Raw genomic sequence first — 19,299 nt, 5'->3', positions numbered from 1 at the left:
GTCTACCTAGATAACATGGGTTTTGTCAGAACTTTGTCAAAGAAAGGTTATCAAGGCAACAGTTCAATGGAAATTTCGTTTTAGATTTAAGGCAAGTGAAGAAACTAGAGGGTACATCATATATAACACCAGTCCTAAAACTGTAATTCCTAAAATGCATGAAGAAAAGCCAGAGCTTTTCCAATACTTCTTCCCCCACCTCCTGAAATGCAACAGTAATAATACCAATGCCAAACAGCTGACAAACTGTGTAAAAAGCTAATTGCATGAGCATGTTGATGCGCGTCAAGACAGGCAACAGGCCCACCATCACAAGGAACAGAGGATATAAACAGCTCCAACACCTCCTTGTTCCCCTTAGTAGGCACATTCTTCCTGCCTCCCACAGAAGCAGCAACTACTGCTACCATTTCTCCTGAGAAAAAAATGTTATTTATTTCACCATCTCCCAACTTCGTCTTTCCTAAAGTCAGACACAATTTAGGCATAAAAATCGTGACAGGATGAGATTATTCCTGAATCCCATTCTCTTTGTGATTTTAAGCCAAGCACTTCACTAAAAATGCTCCAGGCATGCTCTGCTGTAAGCAAGAAGCCCCAGATGCTATTCCTACAAAGGAAGGTCAGAAAACACCTTTCGCTTGAAGCACACCACCTTTCAATGAAAAGAAAATGGAATTCAGAAATGCTGTTTGGGTAGCTTAAATAGTGGAAATCTGCTTGCCACTTGTTAGTTTGTTCTTGAACCAGCAAGGACTGCTAACCTGTACAGATCCAGTCTGATGCCCTGGGAAACAATGAATCAAGCTTTGATTACTTTCAACACAGTAATTTCTTAAAAGCAAAAGATTATTTCTCTCCAAAAGCAGTTTCACAAACAGCTTCTCCTATGAGCCGGATTTGTCACCCACTTCACACTCTGTAACATCACACAGCACTGTACATAAATCAACCTCGATTACGCGTACAAAAGCATATTCCCTGTCTCGCCCAACCTGTTTTGAAACTCTGTGATGCTGCCACTTCAGCTTTTTCATTGCAAGGCACAGAAAAGGAGTATTTGCTAATGTAAGCAGAGATAGATGCTACCTACAGTCACAGTACAAGACAAAATTTTCACGTGACCTCATGTAGCCTGTGAAGGGGCAAACACCACCAGTATTTAATCTACAAATTACAAGAGCACTAAGAGTAAGGATGATAAATGAAAGCAAGTTTCCCCATCCATACTTTAACTACGTTATTATTCTATATTAATTTAAAAAAATTTTAATCTTTATTATTTCTTCATTTTGTGAAGTAGATAAGACATTGATGATTTTATTGATCTTCTGTAGACTTGGTTGTTTCCATTTAGTTTTAAATGAACCTAGATTAAAGCATTTATGATGTTTTAGTAAGACCACAGAAGAAACCAAATGTGCAGGAAGAGGTGAGCAAGGACTGAAAGAAAAATTAATAACTCTTAGCATTACTTTTTCCTTAGAAAGTAACATACGTTAACTCTAGAAGATTTCCTGTGTCTCCCCATATAAATGTGTATGGCTTCTCCAGATTTCATTAGCTAATTGGGAAGAAGTGGTGTTGAAAAGGAACAAGCTCTAAAAACATTCATTAATTAAGCAGGATGTGGCCAACAGTCTCAACAAAGCATGAGCATGTCACAGTACCGTTAGAGAAGGTAATTCCAGACCATGACATTTACCACCATCTGACTTCAACACATGGCTCAAAATTCATTAAGATCCCCTCCCCAGGTCTCAACCACAAAATCAAGCTGTCACTGTCACCAACTCTTGACACACAATTAACAGCAATTACCCCTGGAATGAAAATATAGGGAGACATGTCAGCAACTGTTGTGCAGCTATTGTTACCAGCATAAATGTCACAGAAGGCCCACATCAGCCTCCTGACTGCAAGTGACTCACAAAAAAAAAACCACCGCAATTTACAAGATTATACTTTAAGGTTGCTCTTCCCAATGATCCTGTTCATGGCACAGTCCTCCTAACAGCCATAAGCAATATGAAGAGAAGAACCTTAAAACCCAGCTCCCGAAGTTAGTCATCAAGTTACATCCATCAACAGATACTGTTACAGATAGAGACATTCAGATGTGAATACCATCCATACTTTAAACTACAGAGCAAGAAATGTGAAAGCTAATCTCTCAGAAAAATCACTGAAAGGACACATTAAGCAAAACTCAGAAAAGAAATGTCATTTTATTATGTAGCACTTCAATCGAGTTATTATTCAGGCTATCCTCCCACAAGTCTCTCATCCTGTATGGATTCATACACTTACAAGAAATGAGCGCAAAAATACAGAGCTAAAGTGGAGAGTCTCTGAACTACAACCAGTCAGACTCTGTGTTCTCATGCAGATTAGCAGATGATATGAAATTGTTGCAAATAACGAAGACAAAGCAAAACAAGGTAACAGTTCTACATTCACATTATTTCACATTAGGTAAGAAATCAAAAGAAGCAATCTCAAGGTCTCTATTTATCATTGCCAAGTGTTTTAGCCAGATGAATTCTGCAGAACTGTCACTGAAAAGGACACCGTCATCTGTTTCAGAGCTGGAAAATGTATTCTCCCTTTGATGTTCATTGGGTCTTCATTTACATCACTCATGGCACTCAGGACCAGGATTCTCACTCCAGTGGGCTCCCCATTTCTCAGTCACAAGCTTAACGAAGTAGCTATGACTTGCATAGAGCTTGAGCTTCTCAGTTATGTCAACCCACTTGACCATTCCAGCATCATCACCTGCTTCCAGGGGCAAATTATCCAATGTCTCACCTGTTCACAGAACAAGAGTTAGGACATGATACTGCATCTTCTTTCCTGCTTTTTCTTCTCACAACTGATCAGCTCCACCCTTCCACATGGCTCTTTTGCAATCTTCAACTACTTCTCAATCAATTAAGTTGCTCACTGTTTCTGTGCCAGAAACCTTTTTTCATACTTGCACTATTTTAAACCAAATCCGAGTAGCAGAGATGGTGTTAACTCCTTGTCACCACTCCTGGGGTATCATCAGCAGCATAAGTTAATAGAAATCATCATAACAACATGTACTCACTACCACAAGTTTAGCTAATCCCTCTGCCTTGGTTTGTTTGTTTGGCTAACATCTGACTGCTTCCTTTCTCAGGCACTGTTCTACAGGACAAACTGAATTCTGAAACATACATGCTTACGGAAAACCAAAATAATTAAAATTTTACTAAAGGCCCCAAAATCAAAAACAGTACTTAAGGAGGGATGTAGAGAAGCTTCTGAATTGTTCTCCAACGCTTCTTACTCTGTTTCCAAAAAGAATCCCAAGGACTTCAGACAACAACCAAATAAAGGCTTTTAAAAGTATTAGAAAATGTGTATTAGAAACAAAAAGGAACAGTATCTTTGCAGTTTTGAGTGCTGATAAATCAAGGACCAGTGACATGTGAAACTTCACTGGTATCTATTACCCAAAACACAGTGGAAATGTCATTAGATGAAGTCTCTGACTTGTTCACCTAACTAGGTTGACTTACCTTAAAGGCAAAAGGTTAGAATCCACATTAACAGAGAAATCTAAAAGCTAGCAACTTATGCTATGCCCACTCCTACTGATTTATAGAAATAAAATAAAGTCCAACAGTTACTCTGGCACAGTAACCAAGATAAAAGGTCTCAGAGCAGTTACACCAACAAAGCAATAAATGCGGTGAGAATCTGCCAGGAGCCAGATGGAATGTTCCTGAAGCACACACTACCTACTAAAGAAAAAATATCAAGAGAAACAGACTATCCTCTCACCCCAGACTCATTAAAAAGGAAATAAAATGAATTCAAGGTAAACAGTGACAAGAAGAAATCCTTGTCCAATGTCCAATCTCCATATGAAGACTGAGCTTCTTAAGGCACAAAGTCCATAGCTTAGAACTAGCTAACAAACAAATGTATCATTTTCAGGCGACGTCCATATGTTTCATCCTTATTTCATACAACCCTATTTCAAACCAACATACAGAGTAAAAGGCAACTAAAAGCACATATGGAGACACCCACCAGTTTCATCATGATAGTTCACAGCCTCTGTCTCCATCCAGGCATTATCAGTGTTACGAGGGTCATCCACATATCCTCTGTATACCTAAGGCCCCAAACAAACCAAAACAAGCTCAGTGTCAAACAAACAAGGTGGAATGTCTAAGATTTTTTTCCTTTCTTCCTATACATTTGCCCTTACACAGTTTTCAACAGTCACTTCCTACACCCTGACAACCCCAGCATCACAGTTTATTTCCATTTTAGCAACACTCTTCCAAGCTCCACACAGCTGTGAGTTACATGCATAGCTCAAGAGGCTATCACAAGAGACACAGAGCTCACCACAAAGTGTTCCTGGCTGAACAGCTTGTGGAGTTGCTTCTCTAGTTCCGCTTTCTCCTCAGGCGATTTCTGCAAGGAATTCAAGGCCTCCTCCTCAAATTCTCGCTTCAGGGTAGCGCTAATCTTCTCCCCTGGGTCCACCATCCCCTTAAAGGGGAGGGGAGAAAGAAAAAAAAAGAACACAAACATGACTATCCCTCTGATTCCACTTGGACTTAATCCCCTTTAACTGGCTCTTAGTATATTACATCCACCTGCATCATACTCTGGACATGGGAGGAACTGTACACTTAGCTGTAAAGTGAGAGCATGCACGCCCTCCAAAACCCGCAATGGATTAAATTATGCCTACATTAAGCAAAATACATGGTCAGAATTAAATACAAACATTGCCTTGTAATGCAGAAACAGCAGAAGGCATCCCACCTGATGGTTGGGCAAAGTCAGTTTAAGGAGCCTTTCTCCTCACCTCTGTACACAAGGCTGCTCACCAGAAGGCATGCTTTTACTGAACACACACAAGTTATCGCCTCATGTCCTTGCCACAGCAGGGAAATGTCTACTGTTACCAGAACTTTGTTCTTACCCCTGGAATGGCCCACTCCCCACAGTCTCTCCTCTTGATAGCTACAAACTGCAAGATGTTTCTGCCAGTAACTGGATGAGCAACTTTATTACCACTTCCATTTCTCTTCCACCTGCAGCAAATGACAAACAAGAACATGCTTTTTGGCCTCTTGACATGAGGGCCTGGCAGAGCAACAGCGAAGCAACTGCACTGCCATCTGTGCAGGAGCAAACAAAGCAGAAAAAGAACCGTCATGGGGGGCAGATGATGGATGCTGTCTGGCACACTCACAACCCAGGGCAAACCACTTTGTTTTCTGCACACCTCTACCAACTGCATTTTCCTCAGCCAGAAGATCAGAAACTGCCCAAGAGCCACACTTCTGTAACTATACTGATAGCAGCAGCTCCTTTGAGAGCTGCCTCCAGCACATCCTACTAGCTGCAACGCTCCCCAAGCCTGGTGCTTATCCATAATGAGAGGGTAAGTATGCCTTCTGCTAAAACTGAAAGTACATGCAGACTGCAACACCACGTCTAAACTGCTTGCCCAGCACAAGCACAATGCCACAAACAATTCCTTACTGAAGACAATAGTAGATAAAAACTAACAACAGAATCACAGAATAGCTAGGGATGGAAAGGACCTCAAGATTATCTAGTTCCAACTCCCCTGCCATGGGCAGGGACACCTGGCAGTAAACCAGGTCACCCAAGGCTCTGTCCAACCTGGCCTTGAATAGCACCAGGGATGGAGCATTCACAACTTCCTTGGGCAACCCATTCCAGTGCCTCACCACCCTCAAGCAAAAAGCTGTCTAAACAAATACAAAAATCAAACCATCATTTCTTTTACTTTCAACAAAACAACTTGGTGGCATTGACAGCCTTCTGAAAAGGGAAAGAACGAAAATGCATTACACTGATTTTCACAATGGTTCCATCTTCAGCATGGCCCTGCTTTGCTTGCACCTGCATTAACTACACAATCTTTTCTGAATGCTTTCTTTGCGTAAAATAGTCAGTATGTACACACAGATCCTCCTAGCAAAAGCACCATTAAAAGAGCATATACTGACAAAAATATATTTTTAAAAAAAAAGGACGCTAACCCCACCTCCTCCTATAATATACTAGGCCAAGTTAGTATTCCTTACAAAGCAAAAGTAGGCACACCGCTTTTGTTTGCGGTTAAGTCATTGTAACAGAAAAACCTATCCCTGTAATTTAATATGCCTCACCTAAGGCCTTTTGAGATATTATGTATACAGTATTGAAGTATCACATAATCCTTTCAGTTTTTACATTCATTACTAAAGATTATTTGTAAATTGCATTTCTATTTTATCCTCCTGTACTATTTTTTCCCTTAAATCTGTTTCCTCAGCATTTCAGAAACTACTGCTTGTCATTAGCAGCGAGTCCTTATTCTTCTTCAGAGACCAAGGCTGAAAAAAATAAAATTAGGAAATTTTTACTCCAGATGTCTATATATCTCTCCATTCAGCTACCCATATCTGAATGAGCTTACACATAGATAAACACATATAAAAGGCCTATGATAAGTAATAGCCTGTCCAGAGATGCAATGAAAAAGCAAAATGCATGGGTTTTTTATTTCTACTGCCAGGCAGCTTTCTGTCACCTGGCCCTTACCTAGTTACAACAGGATCAGCAGCATGGTTTGGTCCCCAGCGCCCTAACAATCCTCTGCCTGTGAGGCCAGTCCTTCCCACCGGATTTCTGAAATAAGTGGCACAGTACATTAAAGACATTTACTTCTCCATGTTCAAAATATGCTCCAAGTATTCTAAAAAAGCAGCTTTAAAGAAGCCTAAACAACAAAGGAAAGGATAGCAAGATACATTCAGTGCTACCATATGCTTTAAAAAGCAATAGAGACAAAGCATTGTTCTCATCTTTATCAACCTCTTTGCCTTTGACAGTACAGGGAAAGGAAATACACAAAATGGCTCTATCATTTCCTAGATCTTGTGTCCCAAGATACTCTGATTAAGCATTACTCTCATTGTGCCCACAACCTTGTCTGAAAATGGAATCTTGGTTTCCAAGACTACAAATGCACAGAGCATTCAATTACATTCGGAAGACAGAAATAAAAGATGTTATTTTTAGGTGAGATTACCCATCTGTGCTATGCCAGGATTTATCAGTAGAAGGAAATACTCTTCTGCTCTACCACAGCACAGAAGTATTACAAAAGCTGCACAGGCCAACATCTGGTCAAACTGTAGAAACAACTGATTCAATAGACCCTACTATTAACAGATCAGACCTCCTCTGACTCCAGTATCACCACAATGCTCTGTTGTGGCAGTACTGGCTAACCTTTAGTGCCTCTCTGCCACAGTCTTCTTCCATGGCCCTGAAGTATCATTTTCTCTGTCTCTAAAAATGACTATCTCAATTTTGTTCTAGCAGGTGTCATGTATCAAAACTGACAGACCTGTAAGAGGCCTACATCACTGAAATGAATATGTGAACAGCGAGCATACTCACTGGGGCCTCCCATTTTCAACCACGTATGTGCCATTGAGACTCTTCCTGTCCACTTCTCCATCTCTCTCATTGAATTTGGGAGAAAACCCTTTATCACTGTGTGGAAAAGAATAATAAAGATATTTATAAAACTTATCATAGAAGAAGACATGGTAAGTCAAGCACCACCTGCCTTTCATAAACCCCTACTGATTGGGCCTGGTCACCTAGTTGTTCTGTATGCACCACCTGAATACTAACCAAAATTAAGAGCAAATAGAAGCACATGTTCACACAGCAAAACAAACAAGGAAGGCAAGGCTGAAACCTCAAGTAGCACAATCTTCTGATCTTTACACACAGATATGGATGTAGAGGATGTCATTTCACACTATGACAAGTTACACTAGATGGATGGATCTAACTTTCTAGGCAAGAAGCACACAGCATTCCTTGAGAGGAGAACTTATTCACAGAATCAATAAAAATGAATACACACATTCATTAAAAAAAAGAATTAGTCATGCATTCCACCTGTCACATTTCCTGAATCAGAGCACTCAAGAGTCATAATTCTACTTTAAGTCTTTTCTCATCTTGCATTCAATTGTGAACAAGTGTATTATGAAAATGTTCTCCCAAATTCTTAAGAATGAAGAAATTTTTACTTAGCTCACAAGACAGAGAAGCAGCACTACCCAGCATCAACAGATATCCATTACTGCAATTAACATTATTCTTAGCTCTGTAAAATCATGGGTCCTTAAGAGCTAACTCAAATGATTCAGTTCTCTAACCACCATCTTTCTAGGTCTTGACTTTCACACATCACTATAGAATCACATCACTTAAGCTGAGGATTTTATTAATTCAGCTGATCACTATTTCCTACTTCCATGTTCACAGGAGAAAAGAGACACAATGACACTCACTTGATCTGGGGATCTGCCCAACTGGGTCCAGCCAAAACAGATTTTGCAGTATACTCCACAGGATTATAATCTTTCCACTCAGTCAGCCAGCCCACTTTATCTGCAGGAACGTGGCTACGCTCCACGTGTGATCCTGGATACGGGGAGGTGAGAGCTTTGCTGTGGTAGAGCTTAACATTGTAACTGTTGAGCATGTTAACAGGATGAAGATGGGACCAACAATTTGCAGACAAATTACTGAAATAAAGAAAGAAAAAAGGCATCTCATCTGGTAGGTTTTAACCCTCTTCCTTAATCCCAGACCTGCATAGTACATCATAGCAAGCAGAACAGACTAGTCTTTTTCCACAAAACAGCTCTCAGTAATATATTATTACTTCTTTCAGGTATCATGCAAATGCATACCTGGACCAACAAATTCTGAATTTTACCTTCATCTTCCTGATGTATTCTACTAGACACACATGACAATTTCATAGCATGAGTGAGAAGCTGAGAACTACAACTACCCTTCTCGATCGTGGAACACTGACCATAGACAAGGAAAACCTCAAGATACTTACCATAAATGCAGCAGGAAGGCCTGCTTGAACATTAAATCCCTATGTGAGCATTTCATCAACAAGCCAACCCAGCCTTACAACAGTCCTGCTCTCACATTCAGTGGTAGGCCTGGTAAGAGAAGAATGAAACATCCAAACCCCGGAGCAACACAGCTCTGTAAGTTGCCGTGACCACCAAAATATCACTTTGTGCAATACCAAATAGGACAACATATACCTTGTTTTTCAATTTTAAAGAAAGCCAGAACTATCAAACTAGTTAACAGAAAAAAATAATAGTTGATACCTCTAGTGATTTTATTCTGCCATGGGTCTTGGGAGCTGAAAGACTAGTTAACAATAAAATACTTAACAGCAGATTGTGTTACAGTATCTGATCACCAGCTCTTAAAAAGAATCACTTCCAGCATGTAAGGAAACATACATCCTCTTCAAAAATACATTCAGGTTTTAACAACATGACATCTGAGCAAGGTGATGATGGGACCAATGAGTTTCAGGTAAAAAAGAAAGCAACTCATACATTAAGTATTAACCCTGCTGTTTAAACCCAGATGTGAATATTGGATTATAATCAGCAGAATAGACCAGGCTTTTTCAAAACCAGAAGTTCCAGTTCTCAAACACCTCATTCATGCTATGAAATCCTTAGGTGCATCTAGAACACTGAAGTCAAGAATTCCTTGGTCACAATTACAGCATGCACGTGCTCTCACATACACTGCTGAGACAATATTCTCAAGAGCACAAACCAACTCACAAACCACTTGAGGCTCACGACATCTTTAACAGAGATGGGGAAAAGTGCATACTTGATACCAAGGGTGACCTCCACATGAAGATTAACGTTAGACTGCTTTTGTATTTTTCAGTGAGTACATCAATTTAAAGGACAGCCCGATTTTTGTTTCTGCCAGGTCCCAAAGGGACACGCTCAGCTACACAGCACATCCTGCACCAAGATCCCCTCAGCTGGCAGGGGGTGGCAAAACCCTGAGTTCTTGGCACAGCGATGGGGTGGCTGCTCCAAGGGGAACAGAGCACCACCTCAACGGGCCAAACATGAAAAGAACCACGGCCTCAGGCAGGCTCTGCGCCCAAGGAGCGACAGCCTGGCCACTGCTCAGCTTTACCAAGCCACGGTACCTGAGGGGCGGGCGGCGCTGCAGAATACAGCAGGCAGGCGGGGCGGACAGCGCAACCGCGAAAGTGAACACGGCGACTGCCCGAGACACACAGGGCACCATGCATGCACTCAGGGCGCCGGCGAGGAGCAGCACTGACAGCGGCACCGGCCCACCTCGGCTGCGCAGAGCTGAGCACGGGTTCAGGCACATCCGCCCGAGCCTCCAACAAGAGCGCAGGCCAGCACCCCCGAACCGCGCCGGGCTGGGCCGCGCCAGCGGCCCTCTTTACAAGCTCACTGTTCATTGGGTAAGCGCCTCCAATCAGGAGAGCCTCCAGCCCTTCGGCTCCTCCTCTCCATTGACACGCCCCCCCAAACGCCCCTCTCTAATTGGTTGTTGCGCCGCTGGGAGGAGTGGCTGGTCGGGCTGCCCACAGCGGTTACTCCTCACGCCTGGATTGCTGCCGGACCTCGGCGGTTGCGGTCTTCCCGCTTCACGGAGTCCTGCGGGGCGAGGAGAGCCCGGAGTCCGGGTGGAGAGGGCTGGGCAACGCGGGGCAGGCCGCGGCGAGGCAGCGGTCCCTGGCTGTGACTAACAGGACGGGACCAGCAAGCTCAGGCGGGCCGCGGGCGCCCCCTTGTGACCGGAGAGGCCGCCTGCGGTACCCGCGCTGAGCAGGGCAGCAGCGCGCACAGACCGGCCCTGGCGCTGCGCTGCCGTGACATCGTTCGGGAATAAACAGACTCTCAGCAACAGCATGAATCTGTTCGTGGAAATCCTCCTGTTCGTGGTCACGCTCATCTACTCCTACTTAGAAGCGTTTGTGAAGCTTTTTATCCCTGTGAAGAGAAAGTCTGTCAGTGGAGAGCTCGTTCTCATCACAGGTGCTGGCCACGGTATAGGGAGAGCGACAGCCTTGGAGTTTGCCAAGCGTCAGAGCAGACTGGTGCTGTGGGACATCAGCAAGGTAACGGCACAGCTCGTGTCTCGACTCGTCCGTCCCCGAGGGAGGCACTGGGGGTTAATAGCACGGGAAGGGCGGCACACGACTGCATCCACACACCTGCTGCCACGGCCGCTCCTGCAGGCTCACGGATGGGGACGCTGAGCCCCAGCCCAGGGTTTGCCCCATTGCACCAGAGGATGTCAGTGTCTGGGTCCCACAGTCACTCGGTGCTAATCGGCGAGGTGGTATCCACAGCACGGCAGAGAGAACCTGCAAGAGGGAACGCAGGGGTCAGCAAGGTGCTGTGGGAACTGCTGCCTGGGCTGGCAGGAAAAGGCATGTGAGACCAGCAGCCTGTTCCTACAGAGAAGCGGGTTCACCACCTGCTCGCTGCCTCCCTGGCATCAGATATTTTGTTTATGTTGCTGGATTATGCATACGTTGCATTTGTCTCCCCACTCATATCCAGGGGAATCACTACTTTGAGCTATGGGTGAGCCCTGCTGCCCTCCGGCGCAGTTACATGTGTAGGTGGCTCCTTACTAAATGTTGACAAATCTGCCCAAATGCAAGAGATCTTGGCAAGTGGAGGATGGACAGGTACAAACACGCAGGATGTCATTCAATGGCGATTAAGGCAAAGGCACGTTCGTAGGAGCAATTGGCTGTACATGGGGTTGAGTAGGTGGGAAGCTCTGTGTGGAGAGGGCTTCTGACACAGTGGATCAGAAGCTGCAGAGGAGTTCATCATGTCATCCTGGAGCTGCAATAAACAAACAGCCCACCACAAACAAATAAACCCCCAAGCCAAGCCTACTGTAAGGGGATTTATAAATAGGGAGGATATTGTAGAACATTTTTGGTGCCTGTTCATGCTACCCATGATGCCTAAGACCAGAGGCTGGAGTGGGTGGGAGGAGGCATGGCACTGGAATGGGTGAAAAGGAGTAAAATCAAATAGCAAGCTATACCTGGCCTAGGTGCTGGGGAATATGTTGTAAAGATGTGTGTAAGCAGGCATTGAAATACAATTCAAAGAGGTGGTGGATCCCAAGGGTTTTAAGAACATACCTCTCCAGTCCAGCTGCCTTGACATAGGCCCCATTCCTGAGGGGCATCTGCCTTAAGCAGCAGTTTGGGCTGAGCAGAGATGCCCAGTCACCCTCGACCTGCAAAGATTCTGTGAGGCTCTGAGCTGTCACAGGTCATTTGTGACAGCTCAGGTCCACATTGCCATGGGTTTCTGGCTCCTGGGGACAAGGATACAGCTAAGTCACTTTTGCTCTCACTTAGTGGCTTGATAAAATGACTTAGGGGAACTTCTGTTGTGTGTGCGTTGAATGCTGTTCTCATAAGAGAAGTCTCTCTACACTGTGCCCTTTGGAGCAAACCGCTCCTCTCACATCCAGTCTGTGAACACAGAAACGCAAAGGGCCATTTTTACGTCTCAGGGGGTGTCACCAGGGTCTGTGTTTTTAGAGCTCTGAATTCAGCTGTGGAGTCTGCCTGCTGTAGTGGGAAAGCCACCGAGTGCCCCCTTCCTGCCGCCTACCTATGTGTGCTTTGCCAAGGTAAACTTACTCTTGCTGCCACATGCCCTTTCTGGCAGTTACTCTACACAGGGCCAAAATTTGAGGCTGGAATACTGGTCCTGCCACAGTACCCCAGCTGCAGCTTTTTCACTTGGTCCCTATGAACTGTTCGGGGTCTTAGCAGTGGTAATGCAATTGACAGAAGTCTTTAGCCTCTGGCTGGTGTGAACAATGTCTGAGCAGCAACACGTGGGCATGGTACAATTGCACGTCTTTCATTTCTGCCTTTACAGCACAATGTTGAGGAAACGGCAGCAGAATGCAAAAGGCTGGGAGCCACTGTACAAGCCTTTGTGGTGGACTGCAGCAAAAGGGAGGAAATCTACAGTGCTGCAGAGAAGGTAGGGGAGCAGGGGCACTTCCAAAGGCTTACCCAAACATGCTTCATCTTTGGAAAGGTTGGGAAAACAAGAAGTGTTGTACGCAGTTCATGACAACCCCTGGAATCTGCCCACTTCTTGCTGATTTCAGTACAGAGAGCAAAGTAGCATTTCGTTTCCCAGATGGCAGCCACCCTCTTCCTCTTCTGTGAGGCTCTGGCATATCACATGTCATTGCAGGTTTGCTCTTTTGATGTCCAACTCCTGAGGGACCTTCTGCCTTTTAGTTTCCTAAAGAGCAAGGAGAGAGCACTGAGGGCATTGTGTTGTTACTTGAAACAAGCTGGCTCAAAACAGTCTCTATGTCCATAGTCCCAACTAAAACTACTCAGAGCATACTGTGTCTGTAGGCAATGTGTGGAAGACTACAGATACTGGCAGTAATTAACAGGGAGAAGCACCAGATCTAAAACCTATTTCATGGTACTGCTGCAACAGTTCCTACCACCTCTGGAAATGGGACACTACTGTCCTCTCCATAAAAAAAAAAAAACAAAACCCAAACTTATGACACAAAACTTTCTGGGTTTTTTTTTCTGTCTGAAAGGTGAAACAGGAAACTGGGGATGTCTCCATCCTGGTGAATAACGCTGGTGTGATTACAGCTGCTGACTTCCTCTCAACTCAGGACCACCAGATTGAAAGAATGTTTGAAGTCAACATTCTTGCTCACATGTGGGTAAGGACCACCATCAACTTCATACCTATATTTTGAGGGGAGTGTTGTCCAGGACACATATTTAGACTAACAATTCTTTTCAGCTACCAGTGCATTTACATGTGTATAAACTTGATTAACCTCTTGCTAATCTGAGCCTGGCCCTGATTTTCATTTTCTCTTGTCTCTGCAAGAGCCAGCTGGCCACAGCCTCATCTGCAGCATGGGTTTGTCTCTATCAGAAATGTGTTGGGGTTTCCCTTTGTATGGGGTAGTTTGGGCACCCACAGCTGAGCACCAGCACCCTGCAAGTACAGCAACAGGGCAGCTGCCAGCAAACGCTACTTAGCAGGAGGGTTTCAGCTGTTAAGGACTTCTTTTTTTGCAGTGGGAGAAAAGGAAAGCAACAGATTGAAGAGTGTTTTATTGTATGTGCTGGGGTGAGACACCAGCAGCCTTCCTGCTGATACCCAAAATCTGAAAAGCAGCCTGGGACAGATGTGAGAATCACCTCCTGTTGACAGCCAACTTCCTGAAACATTCCAGTTTGGGAAATAGGTTGCCACTTGTACCAGCTGACAGGAGAACGGGTATCTCTGTGGCTCTCAGAATCTGAGGGGCTGTGCAGCACAGAGCATTTATGATGGCGTTTGTCAATTAAATGATAGTGAGGGTCAGTACTGAATACACCTAAGAGAACATTGTTCTTTCTTCCCTTTTCTCCCCCCTGCAATTTTCTTGATTTCATTGATGCAAGACCACAAAAGCTTTTCTGCCAACTATGATCAAAAATGACCATGGTCACATTGTCACGGTGGCTTCAGCAGCGGGTCATTTAGTAACTTCTTTCATGGTGGCTTACTGGTAAGTGACTTTATCATCAGATCCTTTTTTATTATTATTATTTTAATAGCATCTTCTCCATCAGAAAGCATAAAATAACCAAAGTAATCCAACTACTGAATACAGTATGGCCTGAGGTCTGTGCTAAGGAGAAAAGCCTAACTGCCAGAACTTACAGATGCTTGGAGGGTCTCATTAATTTGCTTATTAGCTGTGACTGAATGAGGATCAATGCTTGTATGAAGGAATAATTATATGACACAACAACTAACGAAAGCTTTTCTTTGTTCTCTTCCTCACTGATCCAGACTTTTGCTTAGCAAAAAAAGGTATCCTCTTCCCTTCTCCTTCTTAGAAAGTAGTTCTTCTGTAAGTTTGTGTAGTGTTGTCAAGTATATCCAAATGAATAGCTTTTGATCTTTTTACCTCTGTGGCAGTGACCGTGGTATATAGAAATAATTTTGCCATCATGAGATAAAATGGTTTTTGACTGTAAAATTAACTTTCAGAAAAAAAAAACATAATACTACTTACTGTGTTGTGAGCAAACTGATGAATCTGAGAGGTCAGTGTATTGCCTGTTTCTACTATAAGCAATTGAATCGTGGTGCATGAAGAGCAAACCTGTTAGACTGCATATTGTCATTCTGTATCAGATCCAGCCCTCTATGATAGCAGCTCTGGGAAGAGCAGTCTTCCCCTAGGAACACTCCTCCTTAGAGAGTCATTCACTGGTGGCAACATGAGCACTCCTGTGTCAGGGATTTGATTGGAATTACACTGTCCAAATCAGTAACAGTCAACAAACTGGTTTTACTTTCTTGGGAGTTGATTCATACTCCTGGCCTGCACCATTTTCTGTGGCAGTATGTTCCTCAGCTTTGGCACACATAATGCTCTTCTATTCCAACACTCACACATGACTGTCAGGAGACACTCCTGTGTGGTACGAGGAGCAGTAGAGGGTTGTTCTCCATTTCTACTCTTCCCATCCTTCTGAACATCAGAGCTTCAGGCTGCATGCCTTCGAAGAATCTCCTCACATGGGAAAACCAGCAACGCTATCAATTGATGCACGTTGGTTCTCATTTTCTAAGAATTCCTGACATTTCTCTGTCTGCTCACCGCAAAGGCAACTTCTGAAAGGCACCGCTCTGCATTCCACAGTTACTGCCCCTAATCCAGCACTATGCTCAGGTCCAGGGCAGTTAGAAGCAGTCTCTGCACCATTTCTCAGCTGGATTGTATTTTGTTGCCTCCTAGTCAGGACTGTGTCAGGGTTTTAAGCCATTTCCAGTTGCAGAAAGATAGAAATAGTATTTCTGCCTTCTCATTTGTGCTTTTCTCACTCCTGCAGTTCAAGCAAGTTTGCTGCAGTTGGATTTCATAAAGCTCTGACAGAGGAGCTGTCTACCCTGGGAAAAGATGGCATAAAAACTACATGTCTTTGCCCGGTTTTTGTAAATACTGGATTTGTCAAAAACCCCAGTACAAGGTAACTACTGACTCTCTGCTTTCCTGACCTGCCTTCTGTGCACCAAGACACACCACATTAGCACCAGCTTTAGGCCTTGTGTTCCAACTGACTGTATAAAAACAGTTGTAGCATTGGCTAAAGAAAAGCTGCAGTTGCCTTTAACCCCCATAACAGCTGCATTTGGATTACCTGAGCATGTGCATATGTGAAGCATCATACATCAGCTCATACCTCCCCTGTTTTACCAGTGCAGCTCTTACATGTTTGGTTTCCTGTGCAGGCTTGGGAAGATTTTGGAGATTGAGGAAGTTGTCGAGGCCCTGATGGAAGGAATACTGACCAACAAGAAAATGGTTTTTGTTCCACCACATCTAAACATTGCTTTACTCTCTGAAATGTAAGTAGCAAAAGGGGAATAAAAAGGGGGTGAGAGGGGAAGGAGGGAATATATCAGTGCTAACTACCTGAGCATACAAGCATAAAACTTAATACGTCTGATTCAAGATTACTTTTTATGAGGAACTGCATTTTTCACCTATGTGTTAAAATATGTTTTGGCAGCATAGAGAAACAGTGGAATAACAGCTGTACAGCAGAAGTTCATATTCAAACAAGTTTCGATTATTTTCTGTTATCTTCGGTGTTTGACATCACTATACAGTTACCAATCCAAATCTGACATTATTATGCCTACAGTAACTAGATAATACGTAACTCTCTGCTGAAGAGAATATTATTTTTTAAACAACCACCCATCTGAAATATTATAGTATGAGAAACACATGACAAGTAATGAGATAGCAGTGTTGTTTTTCTAATAACAGCAGATGTCATACACAAAGGCTTTTTTTTTAGCCCTGTCATAGGTCCTTGTGACCCACTCTCTGCTGCTCACTGTCCCCGTGGAGAACTCACCTGTTCTACCAGTTTGTGCAGAAGGAGAGGGAGAACAAGTTAACACTTTTTCTTCACAGACTGCCATTTCCCTTAGGCTTGTGAATAACAGTTCCTCTGAACCAGCAGCCCCGGAGTAGTTTCAGAAAGAGGACCTGCTGCTTAGTGGTGTTTGTTTCTTCATGTCGACACCAAAGACTAAGGTCATAGAAGCTGTGAAAATTGCTTCAAAAAGGCTGTACTTCTTCTTCCTGCCATGTAAAGCAAGATTTGTCCTGTCACATGATTTTAATAGCCGGTGTATCTGCTCTGCTGAGGAGGTGGTTTTACCAGAGGACAGATTCCAAATCTGGAATCACATCAGAACAACTAAGTTAACTTTTCAGTTAACTCCTACAGTATTTCATGAGACACTTGGTAATATCTTATTTGCAAAACCCAGAACAGAGACTGGAAAAAAGCTTTTATGTCTTTTTGCATCTCCAAGAGCTGCATGCTGACAGTGCAAGTTGCAGAAGCATAGACAAGTCAAACTTAATGCTGTCAAAGCCCTTAGGATAACTTTGCTTTTGTGTCTTAATGTGGGAGAGGGAAGACACAGAGACATGACTTGTAAGAGAAGAAATCCTCAGAGAGGAAACCACACCTCAGTTTCACATCTCATCCTTCCACAGGCCAACTGTTTTTTAGAGCATAACACATCCAATATGCACCTAAAACTGACTTTCTTTGGTCCTGCAGCAGGATTGCAACCCAAATCAAGCAGATACACAGACTTGGCAATGTCAAGGACATGACTGGGATTGGAGTTAAACTAGGCAGAGATTAATGGAGGCTATGTATTCTTCAGAAATAACACCCGCCTTAAGCCTGGTCTCAGTCTGTGTGTGGACACTTCCACTCCCAGACCAGCTCTTCCATCACCTGTGGTTCCACTTTTACGCTGATTTTTCTTATCTTACATCAAATCTCCTGTTGTTGTCTCTTTCAGGTTGCTTCCAGAACGTGCCTTGGCTGTCTTGAAAAAGCTCACCAATGTCAAATTTGATGCAGTCATTGGGCAGAGAAGCACCCAGTGAAAAGCAAAAGTTGATTCTCACTTCCCAGTGGCATCAGTGAAAACAGAACATGGGCTGAGTGTAGTTCAGCTGGTTTGATTCAGAGCAGAACTAAGAGATATGCTTCCAGGCCACCACTTCCAAGAACACCCAAGTGTTCATCCCACACATGCAGCAGGGACATACCTGCATAATGCAGTGTTAACAAAGCAGAGAAGCAGCTCTAGAAGTGTAAAGGCTCCTTTGGCTGTACATCATGTTGCTTCTATCTCCTAGAGCTGACGCAGACAGAAATTCCCACAAAGGCACTACTACAGTGCACTCTCAGGAGTGTACTGAGAGTACGTTCATCTGGCCTCATATCTGATCAAAGGGATCTTGGAAGTAGCAGTGTATGGAGGACATGGGTGGCCTGTTTCACCTCAATTTAGCTTTTTAAATTTAAAAAACTCTGTGCTAATGAGCACTCCCTTTTGTGTGCTTTTGTAATGAGTACTGAAATTATACAGCCTTGTTTGTAACATACTACCTAATTATATTAAGTATCAATTATGCATTAGCACCATCAACACTCCTCATTACAAATAAATACAGTTCTCTAACTTAAAGGTGTCTCTTGGCAATAAAAGTGGTAATCAGGTTTAAGCAAGGACAGTGGAGCAGGAGCCACAACAGTGAAATGCTCAGCCAGAGTCTGCCCACCCCACCAGGCTGCAGAGACAGGCAGATCCCCAGTCACACCAGAAGCCACATCAGGATCAGCAAGATACATGCCTATGCATGCCACACCAACAGCACAGCTAGGGCCAGGGCAAAAGAGTGCTTAAACATGGGTACCAGACTGGACAGCAGAGGAGATGGGGGAAGGCTCCAGATGAGCCCTCTCACAGCTCCTCATCACAAGCCAGTGGCCTGTTCTGACAGGACCCACCTTGACCAGGACCCCAAAGGTCTGTGGCCTGTGGTACAAGAGAACAGCACCTGATGAAACACAGGTTAAAGATCTCTTCAGAATGCAGACTGTCATTCCATTCTACTTGTGCAACTCCCAGCTGCACCAGGCACTTGCTGGCTCACAGCCATGCAAGGGAGGCCTCAACATGCTACCACCTTAGGCACAGCAGGAGCCTACACAAGTGATCTTCATACAGCTGACCACAGCTAGATCCAAAATTTGAAGAACAGAACCTCACATCCTGGCTTAGGACTTGTTATGAGTCAGTTGGTGACTCTGGCCTCGTGCTCTGCCTCCCTCTGAGGTATGTCTTGAAGTCAGTGCTTCTCTGCCCTCTCTGCCTCCTCTGGCTTGGCCATAGCATTGACTGGAGCCCCCTGCCAGGAAAATGACAGCACCGCTGAGCTGTGCAATTGGGG

General features: G+C 43.9%; 2 protein-coding genes across 2 annotated transcripts; one reads left to right on the top strand and one right to left on the bottom strand.

Moving 5' to 3' along the window:
• Window positions 1-2,209: 2,209 nt before the first annotated feature.
• On the bottom strand, window positions 2,210-10,308 carry NUDT9 (nudix hydrolase 9). The gene is made up of 8 exons (XM_057401995.1): window positions 10,097-10,308; window positions 8,388-8,624; window positions 7,477-7,572; window positions 6,613-6,699; window positions 4,976-5,087; window positions 4,390-4,536; window positions 4,066-4,150; window positions 2,210-2,811 (listed from the first exon to the last, which is right to left on the bottom strand). The coding sequence occupies exons 1-8, from the start codon at window positions 10,285-10,287 to the stop codon at window positions 2,636-2,638; spliced, it is 1,131 nt and encodes a 376-aa protein (XP_057257978.1). The 5' UTR covers window positions 10,288-10,308; the 3' UTR covers window positions 2,210-2,635.
• Window positions 10,309-10,797: 489 nt separating this feature from the next.
• On the top strand, window positions 10,798-18,533 carry LOC130595366 (estradiol 17-beta-dehydrogenase 11-like). The gene is made up of 7 exons (XM_057401994.1): window positions 10,798-11,044; window positions 12,849-12,956; window positions 13,543-13,674; window positions 14,411-14,517; window positions 15,854-15,991; window positions 16,254-16,370; window positions 17,859-18,533. Exons 1-7 carry the CDS (start codon window positions 10,835-10,837, stop codon window positions 17,944-17,946), a joined length of 900 nt encoding a protein of 299 aa, XP_057257977.1. The 5' UTR covers window positions 10,798-10,834; the 3' UTR covers window positions 17,947-18,533.
• The last annotated feature ends 766 nt before the right edge of the window (window positions 18,534-19,299 follow it).

Source organism: Pezoporus wallicus, unplaced genomic scaffold (genome assembly GCF_028554395.1).
Source record: "Pezoporus wallicus isolate ANWC-B61680 ecotype Strahan unplaced genomic scaffold, APGP_CSIRO_Pwel_v1 contig_7178, whole genome shotgun sequence".
In the NCBI taxonomy this organism is placed as follows: domain Eukaryota; kingdom Metazoa; phylum Chordata; class Aves; order Psittaciformes; family Psittacidae; genus Pezoporus; species Pezoporus wallicus.
Note: the sequence above shows the minus strand (reverse complement) of the source record. Positions and strands in the feature narration are given on the sequence as shown.

Coding starts and splice junctions, on each gene's coding strand:
- NUDT9 (XM_057401995.1), bottom strand. CDS start 10,287: ATGTGCCTGAACCCGTGCTCAGCTCTGCGCAGCCGAGGTGGGCCGGTG. Junction 7,573..8,387: donor TGGGCAGATCCCCAGATCAA/GTGAGTGTCATT, acceptor TTTTCCACACAG/TGATAAAGGGTTTTCTCCCA. Junction 4,537..4,975: donor GGGAGTGGGCCATTCCAGGG/GTAAGAACAAAG, acceptor CTCCCCTTTAAG/GGGATGGTGGACCCAGGGGA.
- LOC130595366 (XM_057401994.1), top strand. CDS start 10,835: ATGAATCTGTTCGTGGAAATCCTCCTGTTCGTGGTCACGCTCATCTAC. Junction 11,045..12,848: donor TGCTGTGGGACATCAGCAAG/GTAACGGCACAG, acceptor CTGCCTTTACAG/CACAATGTTGAGGAAACGGC. Junction 15,992..16,253: donor GTCAAAAACCCCAGTACAAG/GTAACTACTGAC, acceptor TTTCCTGTGCAG/GCTTGGGAAGATTTTGGAGA.